This window comes from Salvia splendens, chromosome 2 (genome assembly GCF_004379255.2).
Source record: "Salvia splendens isolate huo1 chromosome 2, SspV2, whole genome shotgun sequence".
NCBI classification, from domain to species: domain Eukaryota; kingdom Viridiplantae; phylum Streptophyta; class Magnoliopsida; order Lamiales; family Lamiaceae; genus Salvia; species Salvia splendens.
The window spans coordinates 411,880-435,449 of NC_056033.1; the positions used below are offsets into that span (position 1 = coordinate 411,880).

The following is a 23,570-nucleotide window of genomic DNA, read 5'->3' on the forward strand; positions in this document are numbered from 1 at the left end:
TCTTTAGTCATGCCGAACTGATACTCTTTCTTGGGCTTTAGGCTGATGGGCTTTACTGCTGTTGGGCTTGTTTAGTACGTACTCCATCACTTAACTTTTTAATTCTGCCGCTAAGAATTGTTGACTCAGTTTTGAAATTTTTTGAATATACCGCTTAATTGAAGCAATTTTTTTCAATTGTGTTAGTTCACGTTTTGTTATTTCCAGATTTACCATTCAAATTGTTTAATTGAAGTATTCTTAATATTAATAGTTTAAATAATTTTGAATACCGTTACTGATAAAAAAAATTGGATAAAAATTGAAATTAAAACTCATTCCTAAAATATTTAATCACTTTACCTATCTTATTATCCATTCTACTTAAAACACTAATTACTCATTTCTTAATTTCCGTGTCCAAAATGAAATATCCATGAAAAATAAAAATTGTGCAACTAACGCGCAGGACGGAGGGAGTATATGTTAGACTTTTTAAAATTATTTATAAATAAATATCCATGAAAAATAAAAATTGAATTATAGTATTGTAAGCATGATTCGAAACCCATATTGATTTTTAATAAGAGTAAGTCAGCAGAAGTTGGACAAAAATCATAGTAGTAGAATTTAGTTGAGAATTAGAATACACTGAAGCGGTCATCTCTAACAACAACAAAATATTCCCCATGTTATACTACTAGCAGCAGCAGCAGCACAATAGTTACAGTTACTACATTTGCTTGCCTTCAAATTTCGAACTTGATGAACAAAATGAACTCCAACAGATGCTAACAAGCTCGAGCCCATTTGAATCACTAAGGTTGCAACCGGGAGAGTTTGTTTGAATCCCACAGAACTCTCATCACACCATTCCTTTTCTGAGACTGATAGAACGAGTTGCCCGTTGCTTCCACTGGATGCGGAAGGTCAGCAAATCTATCGATTGATAATTTCTTGATGTCAACTACGCACACCCCAGATTGCTCCAAATCCACCCCATTCCAATATCCACGTACTTGAAAAACCATGCCTTTCCCAATCTCCTGTTGTTTATCGCCTCGAAGCATCACGTATTCCCCGGGCTGAAAGTAGAGAAAGAGTTTGTTTATATCCCACAAGACTCGTATCAAACCAAATCTTTTTTCAGTCTGATAAAATGAGTCGCATGTGCCCTCCACAGGGTGTAGAACATTGGAACTTTTGTCGACTGAGAGCTCCTTGATGTCCACAACGCACATGCCGGATTTATACAAGCTATTCCCACACCATTGTCCACTAATTTGAAACACTGCACCTTTCCCAACCTCCCCCCGTCTCTCGTCAACAAGCATTACATATTGCCCCAGTCCAAAGGGCAAGCTTGGTGTTGCAATATCCCTAGGTGCAGCACGTGAAGTCCCCAAACCTTCGTCCGCTTTAGCTACCACTTCAATGTCTGTAACCTCAATATCCATAGGTGCAGCACATGAAGTCCCCAAGTTTTCGTCATCATTAGCTACCACTGCAATGTTGGTAACCTCATCAGCAATGTTCCCTCTTGCAGAAAATGAGATATGGGTATCATCCATAGAGCTACGGGGTGAGTCAAGATGCCCAGAGATTCCTAGTCTGTCTGCACTGTCTCCATCATATGACACACGAACATCTTTAGCTGCACGTGCCAGCCTAGCTTTCCGATTATTCAGCCTGGAGATTTAACACAATAAATAATTATCATTGTAATGTAAAGAACCCAATAATTAAACAAAAATCAACTTATGCACAGAATTTACATCTACATATGCAAATCCAATTTATGGCAAGTAAGAATGTCAAACATTTGGAAAACACTAAACCAAAATCATATGATGAAAAAATGAAGAACTCGCGGAAAAGAATATGAGCCCCCTACCAATTTTTTAGCCTTGAAGTTGTAACCTCGGCACCCTGAGAAAAAATAAAATAAAAAACTGAACTTTATAGAGAATAAAACCAATATATAAGTAGGCATTACAAATCAAATTTTTTATATAAATGATAGTATTAAGTATTATGAGAGTATCACAATATAAAATATATTTATTCACTCACATGAATACTCAATTTATCAGCCCACAACCGTAGTACAGGTGCATTGCGGTGCATATCAGGTTCATCTATAAGTGCAGATTCAATAAGAGCTATCTGTTTATCATTCATTACAGTTCTCTTGCGTTTCCTTTGCTGCTTCTCTTCAGAATGTATAGGATCGATCTTTTCCTCTTCAGCAGTTTCGTCAAAGCTATGTTGCTTGATACGATCAACACCCATTTGATCAAAGTGGGTCTTTCCTCGAGTGGGGCTGGAATCTGACCCACTAGTATCAAAAGCTCGAGCATCTTTCTCATTATCTCGCGAATTTACAGAGGGCCCATTGGATTTGTCCTGCTCCATCATCCCAGAGTTCTTCCTATCAAAAAATTGCTCATCCCCATTCCTGGTCGCATCAAATTGATCCACTTCTCGGAAACCAAGGTCCAGTGTGCCCTGTCCCATGTTGACAACATTATTTTCATGACCTGGGCTTATTTCTTTGTGTAAGGGTAAAGAATACACCATTGCATTTTTCTCATCCTAAACCAAAAACTAAAAAAATTCAGAAAGAAGTTACAATAGTTGAAAGAGAACTAGAAAAATCTTGATCTAGCAGGACCATGTCTTAGTCACATACGGAAATCTGTGTAATCATGGATCAAGCACATCGCCAAATAAAAACGTTGATAATTCAAAGTTGCGCTGGAGCTTGAATATACTGTTGAACATATAAGAAGTTTACAATTATGAACTTGTAGAGGTCCCAAGGTGATCATCAGTTAAATCACATTACTTTTAATGGATAACTAAATCTGAAATATGGACAATTTACAACAATACACGTCCAAATTTATAGATTGCAAACACCTCTTGGATGTTTGTTTTCAATGGCAAACTGCAACGACTATTTAGTTATCTACAAATTTACAACAATACACGTCCAAACATATTTTCACATATAATCTTTGCATACATGACATTGCAAGTGTAGTTACGTGAAGCCAAAAGATGGAAAGTTCAGTTAGTGAAATACTCCTTCCGTTCCACAGTAGTAGAGCCGTTTTATTTTCTGCACTCGTTTTGGAAAAATGATACTCCCTCCGTCCCTTGGTAGAAGCGTTTCTTTTCGGCATGAGATTTAAAAAAAATTGTTTTAAGTGAGTTAAATAAAAGAAGAATAAAGTAGAAAGGAAAAAGGTAGAGAGATGAAGAGAGAATAAAATAAGAGAGTAAAGTAGGAGAGGATTTTTTTTTGCCGAAACAGGAAATGACTCGGCTACAGTTGGACAAGCCAAAAAGGAATACGACTAAGCTACATTGTGATAAAGGGAGTAATAAATAGTTAAAGTGGAGAAAGAGTAAAGTAAAAAAATAATGTAGATAAGAGTCTTCTCTGCATTATTCTCTAACTTACTTTACTCTTTATTCACTTTAACTATTTATTATCATTTTTTCAAAACGAGTGCAGAAACTGTGGAACGGAGAGAGTAGGAATAAAGGATGTCAATGTAAATTTGATACCACAAGAGAGCAGTTGCCTTTTATAAACCATTGTTTCTGTAAATTGGACTTACCAGTCAGATTATTTTTAATTAGCATTATGTTATTGAACTTCATAATCTGTTTAAAAAAATAATTTAGGCTAGACAATGCTCATGGACAAAAGAATTATAGAAACCAGTCATCCCAAGACAATTTATTTTTCCAAGTTCTTTCAGAAGTGAAATTGTGATCTAGTTGAATCAAAGACTACATCACAAGTACTGTAAAAGGGTAACAAGGATACCTCACAAAAAAGAGGGATATGATGTAAATATTTGTATCTTTTGCACTATGTTCAATGATCCCCCCCCCCCCGAATTTCGGCTGTTACCTTTACTTGAGCTCATAATAAGTACTCCCTCCGTCCCACGTTACTTGAGGCGTTTCTTTTCGGCACGAGATTAAGGAAGTTGTGTTTAGTGAGTTAAATAAAGTAGAGGAGGGAATAAAGTAAGAGAAAGAAGAGAGAAAATAAAAGAAAGAATAAAGTAGGTGTGATTAGATGTTTTGTTTTTAGCCAAAAAGAGAAATGACTCAAGTAACTTGGGACAATCCAAAAAAGAATACGGCTCAAGTAACTTGGGACAGAGGAAGTAGTAATCTATAGCAATGATTTCAGTTGTTGTTTTCTGACTGCTGATACGTCATGTTCCTCCAATAAGTCTTTGACATGTTCTATACTATCTACCCTAGTCAGCAATTTTGTTAATGCCCGAAAAAGAAAAGAAATCCCCAAAGGTGTGTGACATTTTCCCAACATCCATTGGTTTTAGCTATTGCAGGGATGACGGTCTAAAAGCTAAATTAAACACTAAATGACTGAAATGATATTATGGTGCAAAAATGTGATAAAAAAAATATAAATGCCCTAATGTAAATATCATTTCAATTAAGATCTCAAAAACAAATGCACTTGATGCTTTCTGAAAAAAAATGACTACTATCCGTAGTTTAAGCCAGAGAGGTTTTACATGGACCAGATGATCTTCAGATGCAGCACGAACAATCCGTGACTCAAACTGACTTATAAATAACCTACAAAGAATATTTCCACTCTTAGATAGCCTAACAAAATAATAATCAAAGAATACATGAATGCACAAGATGAATAAATGTGGTGAGTGAAGCAAGCGTATTACAGAACAAAAGGTGACTATAAGAATCAGATAGTGACCATGTGTTAGAATGTTTTATTATCTATATTGCAAACTAAGAGTCATTGGAAGAGGACAATTATATTAATAGTACCTCAGCAGTTGTACATCATCTTCGTTCAAAAATTCTGGAACTAAAGATTCTGCATGACTTAACAGTGAACCTACATGCAAAAGACTAATTAGAATATAGAATTTACTCAATTAACCAATGCAAAAGTTAGAAGCAGTCATACATAAGTTCTTGCTAACAGTGGAAACTTTGTCAGCTTCGGAAGTAGAGAGGGATCCATCTGACATTTTCTGATAGTCCTTCTGTATGAACTGAATGAACTTGTTGAGAAACAGATCTTTCTCGTCTGGGATTGAAACAAATCTTATTAGTTAAATAATAGCAAACAGCATACCCTAATTGGAACCGGAAATTACTAAATCATTTACCCTGGCATACATCAGGATTAAAGCAATGAAGGTTTGCAATCACTTTAATCAACAAAGACGTTCTCTGATGGGCATAAGACGACCGAGGAACACTGCAAGGCCAAATGGTCAATTTTAATTTAAGCATCTGTATACTTACATGGTTTAGGCCTTAGGGTATTTCAAACCATGTAATAGTTGTAACTGACTAATTTGGTGAGATAAAAATTATCAAGGTGTGGTAAATAATACATACTCTAATGGTGCATCCTCTTCAGAAACTAGAAGATCAGATGAGCACCAGCCAGATACAAACTCTCCATGAGGGAGTAGAAAAATTGCCGCTAAAGCTTCCCTCTAAAGGAACACATTGGAAGGGTCAGAAAAAGCACGATTTCCTTGAGAAATAATTATAAAAATGCATGATATCTAGTTACTCTTGAGAGAGAATATAATGATGAGACTCTCCTCTACATTATTCTCTCCCTTACTTTACTTTCTCTCCACTTTAACTATTTATTATGATTTTCCCAAAACACGTGCGAAAAAGATGTGTCACATGAAATGGGACGGAGGGAGTAACTGTCAAGTTTAAGTCACTCAAGGTGCTAAAGTTATCACCATTTCATTCAAAAGTTACATTCATAAGATTAACATCCATTTATTTAAACCTGCATCTAATCTCAAAAATTTCTTCATGTACATCATTAATTTGTTGGAATAGGCAAAGGCGTTTTCTAAGCACGGGCCTCAGCTGATATATAGTGTACCAATTGCAGCTCCATGTATGAGAACCAGTAAGTTATTTGTACATTATAATGGCATGGGTAAACTGTTCCAGACGAGGGTTTATATTTCAATTTTGCACCTGTATTGTTCAGATATCATGCTTTGAGTCTTTTTGACCTTTAATCATGAAAGGCTAATGGAAGCAAACAGCGCGCACACACACCAATGAAAAATCATGAAGCTGCAGCACTCTGCAAAATCTAAAATTAGCTGTACTGCTGGAAAGCTTACAAAATTTATCATGATGAATGATCGAAAGTTTGAATCATCTGAGAAAACATCTGCCAGGCGCATTGCATTAAGTTCCAGTTGCCCCTTTGGGTAGCTTACCTCAAAGGGAGCATTTAACTGTGTGGAATCTATACCAAACAGTTTTTTCAGCAAGTCAAGAACCTATACAAAAACAAATGCCCACAATACCACGAAGTTAGGGGTATAAATGTTAAGCCATGTAACAAATATATACCAAAATCATTAAGAACAAAATAACAAATTAACAATTGTGCATGTATAGAAGGTAAAATCTTCTCAATGTGCAGATATTGCAACGCTTATTGTACAGTAAATACTACTCCTATAAACATTGTTATAGACCCAATTACGCCTGGAAAATAAAACAGACTACGACTATGATAAGCAGTTGAAAATCATATGAAATTTGTCATATTTGGGTTTTTTCAATGTGTGAATTTCACATTTAAGATTGTTCCATTTTCAGAGTAACCTGCTAATTTTTCAATGTATTTATAACAGATCTAAAGGAACTCAGAAATGTTTTTCCTATTATGAACACAACAAAACATGTATCTCTCCAAGAGTAATGACAAAAAATTCAAATCAAAGTTAATTCTAGAAACCAATACCTCGAGTCCGACAGACTTTGCCAAATCCTGACTAGCAGTATTGCTGGCCACCTCATCAAGGTAGGATACACTTTCTGCTTCACAAAGGTGCAAAAGCTGCAGCAAAAAAATATTGTTACTAATTAAACAAAGAAGGGTCTGTTCACGCAGCCATACCAAGCACATGCACATAAAAAATCTAAGGTGTGCTTACTTTATCAGTAGTTAAAATATTCAAAGACCTGTCCACTTATCTTAATTGGATAGTGAACTCACAATAGATAAAGCTTTAGACTTTAGACGAGAGGTAGCAGCCATGTACGAGGAGGTATTGTCTGAGCCTGATAACTTCAAGTTCATGACGGCCTGAACCAGAACAAGAACACCACCATTGCCACATAACTCCTGGAATCAATTATCAGGTTACCAGGAAGAAAATCAATAAAGAAACAAAAGAGGATAAAGAGATAATAATAAGGAATGAGGAGAGACTCAATAGTGTGAGATTTTAGTTTAACCAATGAGCTCTTGATAAAACCTGTTATATGCTATTTCACAGCACTACTCTAGCTAAAAGAACAAAAGAAAAAAGACTGCCCACATAGTAAAATCATTTGGTTTGTATTGATACGTCTAATAATTACATTCCTCCATAGCTAACAACAACATTTTCACCTAAACTCAAATGTAACATACAGATCCTAAGCCATACAGGAGACCAACATTCATCAGATAAAACAGTAACATGATAAGAAAGTCAAACTGATTATGGAATCTTTTACAATCTCATATGGAAAAAAACTGAAGTCCTAGACCAATGAATTCAGATGCATCAAAAATAGAAATTATGTGTGAATGTTGGTCAAGCGGTAGAGTGGTTAATAATAATGCCTAAGGCCAAAGGTCTCAGTTTCAATTCCTGGATCAGAAAACATGTTTAGACCACATTTGATCTCATAAAGAAATGTCAATGCATACAGGCAATGAGAACTCTAATAGATGAAAGGAAATATATCCAGAAAAACCTTGTTCTTAACAACGCATTCCCGAAACAACTTTTGCTGACACAGGGACTGTAAAAATTGAAGAGAAGAATCACACTGCTGGCAAAGGTGATTCAAGGTCTCTTCAGCAGTAGGGGAAGCACTTCCAGATGAATCACCATGTTGAGCAGACAGTTTGGTCTGCAGAAACTTGACATCAACACAAACAGCAGAGAACGCAGCCTCCATGAATATGTCCACCTGCGATCAACTCCACTTACTCAGCCACGACATCATTGAACAAAGTTTTGAAACAACACCACCAAGATGGAGTAGGAAGGAAAGTTAAGAGTTAAGTCAAGGTTATACACGCATAAAACAAGTGATTTACACAGTTTAGTTTTCACCAAATATTTCCTGGATAACCTTGTAATATGCAGTCAAAACTTGAGCAACCTCTTGGTACTGTGGTGAAACAATGACCGTCAACAATTTTAGACTGCAAGCAACCAGAGCTGAATGAAGAAGAACCATGTCATTGGGAATGGTGTGAGTTTCCTGGATACTAAGAAGTCAGTACACATCTACCAACAACAAAGCAAAGATCTAAAATTATAAGAAAGAAAAATGAATAGCGACCTGTTTGTATGCACCAAGGAGAACTAGCAGATAAAAGACCAGGTCAATTAGCTGTTCTGATATCTTCACATCATCAAGCAATATCTTTAGAAAACATATAATGGTATGTGGATTAGGGGCATATAGAGGATGTATATGAATATAATCAGTTAACCACATCATAACACACATAACAAGTGAGTTTCCAGAAGTTGAGACTTGAGAATGACAATATTTTCCAAGTACAAAAGAACAGGGAAGATAGATTTCAGAGATAGCTACGAGCAATGTGAAGATAAGGAGCTATAATCTTAATTGTTAGAGTTTAAAAACCTAAAGGGCACTGGAGAGACAGAGATAAAGCACCTATAGAAGCATTAAGCAGCTAATAATTTGCAACTCGCACGAATGATTAATGGGCTTATGAGCTTCAGAAGCTATAGTTTAAGCAGAAAGGCTAGCAACTGCAATGACCTAAAACTAGGGAAAAGTAAGCAGAAAGGTTGTCACGAACTCACATGATACCCAGAAAAAACTCATTAAAATACTTTTAAACCTCTATATATTACAATAAGTATTCATGACTGCAAGTATCATAATATTAAGGGTGAAAACACGAGTGAGCAACCTAAAGCAGGAAAAGGAAATGAATGCAAGAAACAGATTGTTATATGATGCTGAAAACAGCCCAACAGACCACAAGCCACTAGTAAAGTAATCGAGTCCAAATAAGGATTTTCTTTCCATCTCTTTATGTCTGTTATGCTTGCATCAATCAGCAAACACATAGGCAATTATAAACGTATATAAGCCTTAAACTTCTGCAAACTTAAAAAATTTAGACCAGTAACATCTGCTTGACATGATGATAAAATATAGTTTGATTTCTAACCTGCTCAATTTTGGGCACCCGAGAGGCAAGATCACACATGGAATGCAAGAGAAGAATTCCACATAACAAATACTTGAATGTTGATTTGTCCCTTTCCCAAGCCATAATCACTGCAATAAGATGAAGAGGCAGACACCTTGCAAATTTTTCCAAGTCAACCTGCAATAATCATGTGATTGCAACATTGACATTAATTACAGAGTTTAAATAGCAATAACAGTATAGCTTTGATTTCTTCCTAATAACCTGTATACACGATCCATCCTCAGCAATGTGCCTGACCACATTGTTCCCAGAATCTTTGATTAGTTTGCCAAGCTGTTGAGGACTAAGCTCATGCAGTCCCTTGACCGCAGCAATTAAATCAAGTGCCTTAATTAAAAACAAAAGACAAAATCATTATGGAACCTTATGATTTCCACTCACATAGTCTAACTTCTTTAAAATTCTAAAAGGGAGGGAGTTTGTCCTGAGAGTGAGGAGGAAGTCAGCAAGGTACAAAATGGAGTTCATTGGTGATATATTTAGCACATAAATACTGAGTGCAGACAATATTTTTTGTTGCAAAGCAATCTCTTTTAACGACATATAATCCACATTAAATGATCCGCAGTGCCACTGTATTATAAAAATAGGTGTACAGAATCTTCCCCAAGAAATGCACACAAAACAATTTAGAAATATTGATTCAACAGTAAATATCAGTTAAATTAACTCTCTAGTGATACACACAGGTCATGCAAATTTCAATGCACACAAATATAAAGCCTTGATTTCATTATTAATCTTTGGCGTTCATTTATTAACTATTGAAAAAAGCTAACATACCGAGCTAGTTCTCTTTTACTCAACTTACCACCTCAGATCGGCCTCGAAATAAACTGTTCGCCAGCTCAATGCTGGTGGAAGCTTCGTTTGATGCCCTCATTCTTCAGAATCTATATAATCACACAGTTAATTTAGGAAAAATAAGAACATAAATAACTCCTTCGCATAAAAACGCATTTCGAGAGTATAAAGACACAGCAGCATGTAGGAACATTTATTTCCACTTCAAAAAAAAACTATGCACGACTGTTCTATGCAAAATAAGCGCGACTGCACGCAATTTTTTGAGCTTTTTACCGTTATGTTCGAACCTAAAGTGGCAGAATTGACATAATTCATGAAAATAAGAGTGAGAGAAAATTGAAACCCTCTTAAAAGCCCTAACATACCTTAAATTTTGAAAGAGAAAACAGCCAAAGATACTGCTTCGAGCATCGAAGCGCGGCATAAAGTGGAGCGAATTCAAGTAACGCTCGAAGCGAATTGCGCAAATCTTAATCAATTTGTTTCCTTTTCATGAAAGGTTTGATTGACAGTAAAGAGTAGCACGCGATGCTACTATGCGCCGCGGTGGCGTAGGCTGCTTAGCCTATATTGGCTGACTATTATGCCCCTGTAATTTTTCATTTTTCATTTTTCATAGGCTTAAAGATTGAGTTTTATTGGGATTTTCCTTTTTATGTAAAATCTTTATTCCATCGTTTTACATTAAAAAAGAGAGAGAGAGTTATATTTAGTGAATAAAATGAAAATATATAAAAGAATAAATTATCAGAAAAAAATTATGGATTTTCGTCCTTCCATAATTATAAAAATTAATCATAAAAATAACAAAATTTATTATTTTTCTTAATACTTCTATAATGTCTAATCTTTTAGTAGTTAAATTGTATTTATTGTGACATTCATAAATTTTTATAATGACAACACTATTACCTATGAATTTTATAATTTTCGTCAACACACTTATCAAATAACTCAACTACGTCATTAGTGAAACATCAAATCAACAACGTAATTCAAATAATATCATGCGAATTAAAAAAAGTATACTATTGAACTTTATAGACTTATAGTTTTTGCAGCTGATTTTCAAATTGAGAGATGGGATTTTCTTCCCTGGCAGTTAAAATACTTGTGGAAGAGAATTTTCAAGATGGTTAACCACTATTTTTGTTGCAAACATAATCACAATCACAACCGGCCCACGAACTCACAACCTTAAGCCCAAAGATTATACCCTACATAAAAGAAACTATCTACATGAAAAGCCCACTAAATAATGTTTTGGGCTTGCAAGCACGATCACATGACTAAAATATGACAAACTTTTGAATTTACAGAATAAATTGGAATGAGGCAGAAAAGCATGAAGAATCCTATGAGTGACGGGATCTGCAACGGTCAAATCAATCAAGATGGCCAAACAATACAAAACAAATTAATAAAATAACATGAATTCGTTAATAAAAAGATTTGAATTTGAATAGCAGTAGCACCACGATTGGTGGGCCCCCGTGTCGGATCTATGTTATGTTTGCATGCCGCCAATGTGGTAAATTTGGTGCAAAAATAAAAATTACTCCTATTACTCCAATAGTTTGGTATAATTAAGATTACTTAGAGCATTAGCAATGGGGCGCGCTCTAAGGCGAGGCCTATGGCGCGCCACATCAGCAGTTTTATCCTCCTACCTCCCCACCTCCAGTGGGGCGCCCTAAGGTGCGTCCTATGGCGCGTCACATCATTATTTTATTGTTTTGTTTAATTAATTTAACTGTTTTCAAATAAAAGTAACGAGTAAATAAAAAACGGTCTAAATAACAAACGGCGAAGTTTTAATAAAAAAAAGTTACATCATTGAACTAATAAATATAAAAAAAAACTAAGTCGGCTCAATTCCCAACTTCCGACGCAGCTCATCGAGTAACGTCCGGAGATATTCGGCTTCGTCGGGGTCGGTACACTTCTTGAGGCGGTATTTATAAAAAACGAAACCGCGTGCCATCGTCCGCGGTCGATCGTCCGCGACCTCCACAATGGGGCGGACGATGGCGCGGACGATAGCCATCGTCCGAGCTATCCTCCGCGACCGAAGTATAGGGCGCGACTATCGTCCGCGCCCTATGGCGCGCACGCGGACGATGGATGGCGCGCACGATGAGCGCCATCGGGCGTGCCATCGTCCGCCCATTGCGGATGCTCTTATGCTTGCCAATTGCCCCAATTAATAATTACAGTAATAATTACGTATAACTTTAAAATAAAATATAACAATTTATAATGCAATAGTATTTTTTTCCTTTGTTAACGTCACACTAATAATTAAAAAAAATTACTACACAATAGATTGCTGTGTAGCCTTTTTAGGACATTTTGTATCGATCCATTTGAAAATGGTACGCTTCATAATACTAGTAAACAGGGTAAACATAGCTCAAGCGAGAAAAAATATGTTAAAGCAGTACAAATATTTTTATAATTAATTACACATCCATACTAGTAATCATCAATTATTTTTTAGCTTGAGAAACATATATTGGTATATGGGACATTCTTAATAAGATTAAGTTTCAAGAATATAAATTTAATTGGAAATTTAAGAATCAAATACTAATTTTTTGGTCTTGAAACTTGAGTGAAAGGAGAGTGCTCTGAGTTCCCCTTCTCACTAAGATATGTAATGGAAATTTTCAATGATATCGTAATGTGAGCAAGATTAAGACCATGTTTATGAGCAACCCTCCAACCCAACCCAACCATCCACTTTTTCAATATTTAATTCATTTCTATCTCATCCACATCATCTTCCACATCATTAATATTCACCCAACCCAACCACACATATTTTCATGGTTTATCAATGACCACCCAACCCCACTATTATATATTTATTTTTATATTATTTTTAATACTATTATTATTTCATGAAATACTTATTATTGTAAAATTATCGAAAAACGCAATAAAGGACAAACTAAAAATTATAAAAACAAACAAATAAAAAACATAAATTACAATCATGGAAATACGAAATTGAAATTCATTGGTGCTCATACATAAGATGAAGACTAGAAAATATGAAATTCTACTAAACAATAAGGATTATAGGAGGAGAAAAGATGATATTTTTTGTGTGCAAAACTATAGCAAATGTGGTCTCTATTTATAGAGGAAGAAAAATTATGAATTTTGGTATAAATTTTATAATTTTTTAATGTAATACATTAAAAATATATTAATTATTAAAAATAAAAATATCAGCCAATGAAATTGTGCCATTTGGCACAACCTCATTGGATGAATGGTGAAATGAGAAGGGAGACCCGTCGGTTGGTTTGAGGAGAGAGAGCGACATGGGTCGAGGAGAGAGAGACCCATGTTTAGATTTTTATTTTTATTTTTTTAATTGTAAAATTACGTGGAGGTCGACTCCAATGACCGATAAAGGTGGTCTAAAGAGTTCACTCAAAGAGTGGCCATCTTGTTAACTAACAGTTTGTTATGTTTTCTTACCATGTGGTTGTTCCTTCTTCTTTTCGTTTGATTACCGATTGTGACATCAATACCTAGTCCTTTCTATTTTTGGTGTTTGAATCATGTTGCACGGGTGTTTGGATCATGTTGCATGAGTGCTTGATCATGTTCATGGGTGTTCCACTGTTCCATCTGAAGTTTTTTTTTTTCTCTTTATTTGTATGTATGTTATAGTAGTATTAATATATTGATTTGTTGTTACTTGGATAGATATGTGGATCACCATTGTTAATGGTTTGCTAATGGCTATGATCATATTTTTGTTGTGCAAAAAAATGTACTCCATCAATTATACATACTTCAGTTTACTATATACCCAATAATTCTAAAACTCCCAATGGAGCCCAATGCAGTCATGTACCCCCATACCCCTTTCACTAAATCTACCAAAATATTTTCATCGATTAAACTACATTTTTTAAATAGTATACTACTGCTATAAAGACTTTGACGATTACATATTACACGATGAAAGGGAATTATGGATATATATGGGGTAGACTGCGTAGTTTCTTTTGATTCTGTTAGCTTCTAAATGTCGTCTCTGTATATATGCATTTCACATTATACGAAAATTGAAGGATTTATCTCTTCACAAAGTAGAAGTTTGGATTATCTCAATTGACTTACAATATACATCCAAAATTAGTTTTATGTCGTTTATCCACGTATATATAGGTATTATAAATCAAATATTAGGGATGTTATTTATATGTACATATTTATACTTGGACAATATATTAATTGGCCAAGTTGAGATAACACAAAGATTACCAAGATATTTGTACTTTTTTCATAATGATTATGTTAATTTGCATATTGTGTAATAATTTAATCATTGTAGGTGGTGTTCGGTTTCATAAATAAAATAATACTATCAATATATAATCTAGGATTGAATTATGAGATTATTTTAATCATGTGGGGTTAGCTATAACTAATTATCCATGGTTATCCATCTATGATTGAATTGTGGGATTGAATGTCAGAAACCAATCACATCATATATTTAATTTCGGGATACAATCTTGCAAACCGAACACCCTCGTATTATATAATAAAGTTGAGACAACACAAGACTTTTTTTGTAATGGTTCTATTAATTTGCATATTGTGTAATAGTTTGGTCACTGTATCGTATAGTAATACTAGTATATTGTAGCCAAGTAAAATGTGCAATTATAAAATAAAGATGCGTCATTATGAAAACATGGTTGGCAAATCGAACGCTTTCATGATGCTTGGTATATAAAATCTAAACGAATAAAGTTGGGACACAAACACGACAGCAAAATCTTCAATCCTTGGTTTCATCAAACGGAGGCTCCTTGATTATTTGGCTGGTGACTATTCTAAATTATTTTTTATTTTGTACTCCTGTAATGTTATGATTGAAAATATCATAATACAAATAGTTTGCGCGGCAAGTATAGTTATATTTTAGAGGGTACAATTTTTTTATTTTTTATTTTATTATTATTATAATTTTTTTGTCGGCAAACTTTGCTAATGTATCAATTTTGGTACGTAGCATTTGAAAATATATTTTCAGATCCATTAACTTCAATTTAATATTGATTGAGCTGCTTTTTTACCATTTTAAATGTTTTTGAACGAAAATACCCTCAAGCCAATGAAAGGCATTTAAGTTTATTCATTCACTCTTCATTACTAAAAGAGATAAGGAAAAAATAGGAAAGAAAAGAGAAAAAAAGAAGGAAGAGGGGCAAATTAAAATCAAGAGAGATAAAATTAAATTATTTCTATAAAGAAAAGAGAGTAAATAGACAGAATTGCCCGTTATGGCCGTGAGAGTATTTTCACCAAAAAAAGTTTGAAACAGTAAAGAGGTAGCTCAAATGATATTAAATCGTAGTTCATGAACATAGAAAGATATTTTCAAATGTTACGGACCAAAATTAATATCTTGATAAAGTTTGCAAACTGAAGAAATTGTTCTCTCTATTTTTTAATACGAGTATCAATACATTATAGTTATAAAATCATACTATTACTTATTGATATATTATAAGTTCAAGATTATTATATGTGTTAATGATAATACTATCTCATTACTAGCAGCTCGTTACTAATTAGTTGACTAGTTCATTATTCTTCAATTGGGAGTAGTTAGAGAGTAGTTTAGAGAGAAAAACTCAAAGCAAATACTCTTTTACCGACTATTATTAAACCAAAAACAACTTCTTCTCATATCAATTAAAGACACTTCAACAATCCTATTATGAAAATGAAACAAAGAGAGTTGTGGTTTTATCCTCTTGTGTTTTTGCTAATCAAGTCATTTTAATTATTTTGGTGGATTACAAATGCTGAAAGAGTGTTCATTTCTATGGAATGACATTTGTGAAGAACATATTGCATCTATGATTATAAAATTGAAGAATGTTTCAAAATTTACTACTATTATTTTAAATTTTTTTTTATTATCATGTAAATATTTATTGTGTAACCAGTATTATAATTGCAATTGTAGATTATAGATTGCACATTGCATTAGTGTTTCTACATTTCCAATAATTAACAATAAAAATAATTGCTGATTAATTTATCAAAAAAATGAAATTCCTTACATGTTCCATTGTACTAGTACTAGTAGTATGTCTGAAAGAGCATAACTTTTGTTGCCCTTTCACAGCTCAACGTTAACAACCTTTAGACCAACGGTCTTCTACAAACCAAGGTGATGCTAATTGCCCGATTTGCCCTTAATTTTATACTAAAAAATAGGACTCCATAATTTACATACCACTATTAGTAGAAGTTTGTCCAATTTCAGTTAGGCGTCAAGTAACTCTCTCATTATTGAACACCTAATTTAATGTTATAGTACTAATAAATTTATCATAGACTTCAAATAATTATGATCACTTGAGGGACAGCGATTAAGGGATTTGCTTTTAGCGCTCCTAATTCAACTCCTGAATCTTTATGCAACCATATATTTCCACACTCTTTTTTATTACAATTAATTTAGACGCCTACAAAATACATCCACACAACAACATAAATTATTAATAATCAAATGGGCCAGGAGTTTTTTTTCTTCAGATTCCAACTTCATTTTCCCCGTTTGGTTTTCTAAATCGATACCACATTTAATTTTCTTTCAAAATTGATAGTTCAACTTAATTTGGAATATCCAAATACAATAAATTCAGTTCAAATTTAAATTCGGTTCAATTTGCTTTCTTTTAAGTACTATATTTAATCTATATCCAACTGTATACAATTCTAACTATATGTACTTTGATAGTTTCATTACATTTACTTTCAAAAAGCATTACAATAAACAATATTGGCCACACAAGATTCAGATGATACATGGTGCCTATTTTTTATACATAAGATGAGATAAGATATTGCTTATTTACTTTGTTTTTGTTACGTTAACATTTTTTTTAATAAAAAAGAGCAAAGAAGACATATACCAGAAAACAACAACCCAAAACGGTAAAAGACAAGAAATAAAATATTTAAAAAAGTAAATCTAAAAAGTGGAGAAACAAGAATTTGAAATGAATGGCCGTTTGAATTAACAGTGTAAATAACAATAGTTCAAACTTCAAAAAGCCCCACACCCACACCCTTCTTGAATGCAGCAGCAACATCAATAAAAACAATACAAAACAAAAACAAAAATCTATTTCTTCTCAAGAGATAGGGAGAAGAGCTTCAAATCATGACTGGGATGGTTATGGTGACGAGGGGCGGTGGCTGCGGAGGAAAGAGCTCTAAATCAGCTGCGGCGGAGGAGCACGACAAGCAGCAGCAGCTCTCCTTGCTTGATTTCATTCTGTCAGCTCTGAGGAAATCAATGGTGTCTACGTGCAACATCGACCGGCAAGATCAAGAAGTGATCTCAGCCCTCCATCCCATGGAAATCGGGTGGCCCACAAACGTTCAGCACATAACTCATGTCACATTTGATAGATTCCACGGTTTTCTAGGGCTCCCTGTTGAGTTCGAGGTTGAGGTTCCTTGTAGAGCTCCCAGTGCTAGGTATCAACGAATTCCAAATCTTCCCCAATTTTTCCTTCCAAGTTTGGCTCTCTTTGATTTCTAGGTTTTGTTTTCGTGTTGGTTTTCTGTGTTAGCCGTTTTATCTAAAAAGAATTTTCTAAAAATTTTAAGCTTTTGGTGTGGTGGACTGTTGTAAAGTTTTCAACTTTTTTTTAATCTTCATTTTTTTAAAATTTACTGGATTTGATAAAAAGGGAACCCTAAAAAAGTAGCCTTTTCATTTGTATGTGTGTAGATCTGTTGTTTCCTAAGTCTAACAAGTGCTAAAATCACAAATTTAGTAGCTAAATATCAAGATTTTGAATTTAAGAGTGGTAGTAAATTGTGCAGTAAAATCATGGTAGGAAGTAGGAACATTCACATATCAATAATGCGTTTGGTAGTTAAGAAAATGTGGTAAACATGCTTTGTATAATTCGTAGTAGTTATTAACTCAACGAATCCGATTAGGTTGTTATACAGATTACTAGCCTTTAATTAGCTATAACCAAGTGTAAATGACTCTTCATGTGAATATTTGTTTAGTAGCAATATCATTGATGAGAAGAAGTCTTGAATCATGGAGTATCATTCAGCCGTGTTTTCAAGCTAGTGTCGTACACCAATAATGGAGATTTGACTGGTCATAGTTATTACACATTTACAAGGGTAGCTGCAACTGAAACTACAATTTAGTGCTCATGTTAATGAAAAGTAGTAGTGCTTCTTTAAAGATTCATGGGACCTCACAAAATCAATTCTAAGACTTCAAGTTAATGTGATGTTGAGGTCTCAAGAAATTTCTTACAGTGTGTGATCCACTGTAATTCCTTTGTTGCATTTTATCTGATTTATGTTGTTCAATGACCTTGTGTATGCAGTGTCAGTGTGTTTGGGGTCTCAGCTGACTCGATGCAGTGCTCTTACGACAATAGGGGGAACAGCGTCCCGACTATATTGTTGTTGATGCAGGACAGGTTGTACTCACAAGATGGCCTTAAGGTGAGTGAGCCAACATGAGTTCTTGATTTAGACAATGATGATTTGATTTAGTAGTCGAGAGGTGATTGATCGGTGTGTCTGAATGATTTTTGTAGTCGGAAGGGATATTTAGGATAAATCCGGAGAATGGCCAGGAGGAGCATGTGAGGGACCAGCTCAACCGGGGCATTGTGCCTGAGGACATTGATGTCCATTGCCTAGCCGGTTTGATCAAGGCGTGGTTTAGGGAGCTCCCGTCCGGGGTCCTTGACGGGCTTTCTCCAGAGCAGGTGTTGCAATGCAATACGGAGGAGGAGGCAGTCGAGCTTGTCAAGCAGCTGAAACCAACCGAGGGGGCACTGCTCAACTGGGCAGTTGATCTCATGGCTGATGTAGTCGAGCACGAAGAATCCAACAAGATGAATGCCAGAAACATCGCTATGGTCTTCTCCCCAAACATGACTCAGGTGGCTCAGATTACTTTTTATTGGTTTGATGTTTTGGAGAAATCAATGTTAATTGGGTTGCTGATATTATATGGTTGTTTTTGTGCAGATGTCTGATCCATTAACTGCCCTAATGCATGCAGTTCAAGTAATGAACTTGCTGAAGACACTCATCACGAAGACGCTGCGAGAGAGAGACGAGGCGGGCGATGGGGGCTACTCGCCCTCGTCCTCTCTCTCGTCAGAGAGGCAGTCCGACGAGGAGGAGTATGACAGCCAGCAGGAGATGGAGACTAGCTGCGAGTCGGCCTCGGAGGAGGACGAGGAGAGAGACGAAGTCGAGTCGCTGAGCGAGATAGAAGAGTGCTTCTTGAGGCAGCTGAATGAGAACCAGAATGCCAAAAAGGGATTCTGCAAGCAGCTGGAGGGGATCCTGTGCAGAGACCAGGAGAGTGGCTCCTCTCCCTTCAATGCAGATTCTAGCCTCTCCGTGTCGGATAGTCGGGTCGAGAGCTCGTTCTTCAGCACCAGCGATGGAGAAGACTCGAGAATGAGCTCGACTGTTTCCGGACTTAAGATGGCTGCGGAGAACCAACCCTCTGCAGCCATACAAGAACTCCACGACGTTGTCAACGAGGACATGGACATGGATGTGGTCGACAACGTCGGAGAATCTGTAATAATGAAGCAGCTACATGTCCCAGATGCAACTGTTTGATCAATTACAGATTTAGTTATGTTGTGTTAGGAACTAGAATCTTCAGCCATGCCTTGTTATGTAAATTAATTTATGTGGTTATGTTTTAGGAATTGATGAGACATAGATTGGTTTGGTTTTGTTGGTTGTAACTGTATGCCACTGTTCAGTTTAGGTCTGACATAGTGCTCCATTTCTCCCCTTTGCTCCACCAGCAAAGTTTAGATTTTCAGAAAATGAATGATGAATTTGTACCTTATTTCTGACTTTAATTGTTACTCAACAAGTGTATCAACAAGATTCTTCTTGAAATGTGGTAAATTTACTTATACTATCATTCTTGTGTATTCATAGTAATCACCTAACTAAAGTATAAATAGTCATCCTATTTGTTTTTAGTTTTTTTTTTCTGAATTGTGGCATGTGCTGAGTGTTTGTTGCCGTCACTAATTGACTATTACTACCAGTTACATTCAATAATTAATTTTCTGTAACTATTCTTACTTTGATTTGATTTAAATAATTACTTTTAACATAAAGTCTAAGATGGCATATTTTGCATGAGGGACTGACAGTTGTATATTGAAAATAATCACTTTTATATTAAATAATTTTTTAGTGCTCCATCTTAGGATGACCTTGCTCATAATGAATTTAAGAGAAAAATAATTAACACAACTCCCAGGATGCATAAACGAAATGCTTATTTAGTTATCATTGAATGTTTAAACAACAGGTGAATACAATTATGGAACTGAAGAGTAATATTTTCCGCTAAACTAAAAATATATTGACGAATCATTGCAAAAATACCATTAATTTTTTCCATAGCAAAATAAAATAAAATTATATGGCAAGGATGAAGAATAAGCTAATGCTAAATCTGGCAAGACGTAGAAACTTTATGTACAGTTGTTGTGTGAAAATTATAGTACATCTGATAAAGAAAAAAATGTCGATCAAATTTTGGAGATTAATTTCTTTGGAAATTTTTGCAAAGAAATTTCTCGTGCATCCTCCATTAATTAGTATTAGTTGCTTAAAAAATAAGTAATTTGGAAGAATCAAGGGGAAAACAAACAATTTAATTTTCGTTTCCCCAATTTTGCTAAGACGCCAAACACGCCTCCCAGAAGAGCCTATCCCCGTCTCTCTCATTCCTCATCGATTCTTCGCAACCCTTCGCCGGCTCCACCGCCGCGCGACAGCGGCATTGATCGACGACGCCGTCCTCTTCGTCGCTTCCTCCTCCGCCGTCGTCGTCGTCGCCGAAGTAATTATCAAATTGCGCGGCGCGAGTATCCTCGCCGCCGTGAACCGCCTCATAGAGCCGGGCGGAGGAGCTGTAGCTGCACGACTGCGCATCATCCTCCTCCGCCGCCGCCGCGGCGCCGGAATCCTGCTCTTCGGAATCGCCGGTGGCCTCGAACAACATGTAAGCTGATGCATCAAATAACATTCTCCCTTGCTCCATTGTCAAAATCAAAATTCTACACACAAACGCACATGATATATAGAGGAGTAGATGTGATGGTGCGTGTGTGTATTTATATATAGGGGAAATGAAAAGGGGGGTTTTTAGGTAGAGAAGAAAGGTGAGTTGGGCTGTCTTGTTTGACACTTCATAGCTGTGGTGCGTTTACTGTATAGCTAGAGCTAGTTTGGGTAATCTCTCAACCCCGACACCTCTTTCTCTCACTTTACTCCTCTATTTATTTACATTTCACATTGTCACATGGAATTGTCGATTATACATATATTCATAATCAATTTTCTATTTTTATTTTGATACATCTCTAATTTGACCAAACTCATAATACAAGATTCTTCTATTTTATTTACCACCATATCCTATACCAAATTGATACTTTTAATTGTTGTTTATGCAAATAAAATTAGACTATTGGAGTATTACATTTAGGTAATTATTTTGACTGGATTGATACAGGATTTAGCATCTAGATCGAATCACCCAAAAGGTATCAGATGACTATTTTCTATGTCCTATTCGTGTTACATTATTAGATTTATTGTTTTGATCAAATCTACATCCCAATTAATATTTTATCTGTCCCACTCGTGTTATTCAAATTATCCGTTATGTATATGGTAAAACATAAGGAAAAAGTAGTCAGTTACATATTGAATTTCAATACTATAAATATTATATTGTCTAGTTGAATATAACTATATATGCCTAATTAATAGTATAACATGTAAAACCAAAATATAAATTAAGAAAACAGAAACAAGAGTTAAAATGATAGTAACACAAATCTCGAGTGATCACCAAATTTCAAAATAAGTAGTAGTACTACTAAGACTACTTTTCTCTGCAAGAAAAAAAAAACATGAAAAAGGCAGTAGCATTTTAATCGTGATAATAGTACTATTCCTATATGATCCAACATTGGTTACCGATCCAAAATTGAGAATATGCAAGTTGGAATAAAATTAGCTTCCACGAGTTAGATCCGTGTTTTAATTAATTTGTTAATAGTAGTAGCAGTGGTGAAGCCAGAATTTTTACGATGTGGGGCCCAAGTTATAGTTAATAGATATAGGGTTTGTTCGATATAGGTGACGTTGAAAGCTTGAAATAATCAATATTTTTGATTTTTAAGTAAGTATAATGGATGAAAACGAATTTTTTATGATGTTTTAATTTCCACCATAGAAAGTATAAATAATAATATAAAATTTAACAAATACTAGTAGATGAATAGAATAATTTTTTTAATTGTTATTATAAGTATAATGATAGAAGAAAATTATTACAAAGTGACAAAGATTTTGAATTATCATTATTAATAGTGTAAAAGAGAACAAATATTATGCTCTAAAAAATAGAAAGCAAGAGGAAAAATTACACACTATAATGCATAAATAGAAAGAAAAGAGAGAAAAGTTGAATTGAAAGAAGAGGATAATGGGGCAAAGAGGTGTCGAACTCGGAGACGGCGCCTACATCAACTGCGCCGCGCCATTGAAATAACATATAAAGCATAGGTTGCATATATAATACTCCTATATAGGTAGACGATAAATTAAAGCCACTGAGTAGTACTCGTATGTTTGTAATTGTATGCACACATATTATATTAGTAGGAATAGTGCTTATTTATTTTCGAGAGCTATCAGCTGTCGCTACGTGTGCTTGCTTTATTATCTAAAATTTCACGTTACTTTTAATAAAAAAATTTAATGTCTAGTTGATGGCATGGTCTGATGCATTATAGCTTCTAGAAGGATTTCGTTTCATACGATACGACCAAAGCCTTCGGTTTCATAATTCATACACTGCTATGCCCCATCTTCTTCTAGAAGGAATTGGAGGCGGGTGGACCCTACTTTTCTTTTCGACGTGTTCTACACAAATGCTTAATGTGGCCATTTTTTCCATTAATCCATCCAAAATAAATAAACAAAACAGATCGATATCATGATACTTATGTCTAAAATTGGATAAATTAATTTATAAAGCGTTGCTTTTTATCTCATAATATCGTTGAAACTAATAGTAATACTAGCTCCATGCCAATTTTTAAAGATGTGATTTCTATATGGACATATATATACTTTCAATTAATAATTATAACTGAATAATACTCCATGACAACATATTTTGTTCAAATGATAAAATGTCATGTGATCAGTAGTTGGTGTCACTAATATAGGCAATATTGATTCTTGTTGGATTAATAGCAACGAGTGTTGTGACAACAAAGTGATCAAATATCAATGGAATGGTTGTTGATGGTATTTTTGGTTGACTGTTTTCTGATGG

At 34.9% G+C, this 23,570-nt stretch overlaps 3 protein-coding genes across 8 annotated transcripts; 1 reads left to right on the forward strand and 2 right to left on the reverse strand.

Moving 5' to 3' along the window:
- Positions 1-530: 530 nt before the first annotated feature.
- On the reverse strand, positions 531-10,686 carry LOC121781301 (nodulin homeobox-like). Of its 6 annotated transcripts, none has more exons than XM_042179054.1 (18): positions 10,492-10,686; positions 10,131-10,212; positions 9,521-9,646; positions 9,275-9,433; positions 8,404-8,466; positions 8,191-8,322; positions 7,807-8,025; positions 7,058-7,186; positions 6,803-6,898; positions 6,171-6,332; positions 5,407-5,507; positions 5,172-5,263; positions 4,967-5,089; positions 4,825-4,894; positions 4,548-4,611; positions 2,053-2,574; positions 1,874-1,908; positions 531-1,668 (listed from the first exon to the last, which is right to left on the reverse strand). In XM_042179054.1, exons 2-18 carry the CDS (start codon positions 10,200-10,202, stop codon positions 798-800), a joined length of 3,036 nt encoding a protein of 1,011 aa, XP_042034988.1. In that variant the 5' UTR covers positions 10,203-10,212; positions 10,492-10,686; the 3' UTR covers positions 531-797. The 6 variants fall into 6 exon arrangements, with proteins under 6 accessions (XP_042034988.1, XP_042034991.1, XP_042034979.1 ...); XM_042179057.1 differs by having other exon boundaries at positions 8,248-8,322; positions 8,404-8,487; XM_042179045.1 differs by having other exon boundaries at positions 8,404-8,487; positions 10,492-10,685.
- Positions 10,687-17,205: 6,519 nt separating this feature from the next.
- LOC121781330 (rho GTPase-activating protein 2-like) lies at positions 17,206-20,112 on the forward strand. Its single transcript, XM_042179080.1, has 4 exons — positions 17,206-17,659; positions 18,541-18,661; positions 18,757-19,107; positions 19,196-20,112. Exons 1-4 carry the CDS (start codon positions 17,340-17,342, stop codon positions 19,802-19,804), a joined length of 1,401 nt encoding a protein of 466 aa, XP_042035014.1. The 5' UTR covers positions 17,206-17,339; the 3' UTR covers positions 19,805-20,112.
- A 779-nt stretch (positions 20,113-20,891) lies between these two features.
- LOC121793089 lies at positions 20,892-21,257 on the reverse strand. Its single transcript, XM_042191288.1, has one exon. The coding sequence runs from the start codon at positions 21,255-21,257 to the stop codon at positions 20,892-20,894; it is 366 nt and encodes a 121-aa protein (XP_042047222.1).
- Positions 21,258-23,570: the final 2,313 nt, after the last annotated feature.

Bases quoted from the DNA above. Each gene is read 5' to 3' on its own strand.
- LOC121781301 (XM_042179045.1), bottom strand. From the start codon at position 10,202: ATGAGGGCATCAAACGAAGCTTCCACCAGCATTGAGCTGGCGAACAGT. The intron at 5,264-5,406 runs GTATGTATTATT...TTGGCCTTGCAG, and splicing joins GAAGAGGATGCACCATTAGA to TGTTCCTCGGTCGTCTTATG. The intron at 1,909-2,052 runs GTGAGTGAATAA...ATTTTTTCTCAG, and splicing joins CTGATAAATTGAGTATTCAT to GGTGCCGAGGTTACAACTTC.
- LOC121781330 (XM_042179080.1), top strand. From the start codon at position 17,340: ATGACTGGGATGGTTATGGTGACGAGGGGCGGTGGCTGCGGAGGAAAG. The intron at 18,662-18,756 runs GTGAGTGAGCCA...TGATTTTTGTAG, and splicing joins ACTCACAAGATGGCCTTAAG to TCGGAAGGGATATTTAGGAT. The intron at 19,108-19,195 runs GTGGCTCAGATT...GTTTTTGTGCAG, and splicing joins TCTCCCCAAACATGACTCAG to ATGTCTGATCCATTAACTGC.
- LOC121793089 (XM_042191288.1), bottom strand. From the start codon at position 21,257: ATGGAGCAAGGGAGAATGTTATTTGATGCATCAGCTTACATGTTGTTC.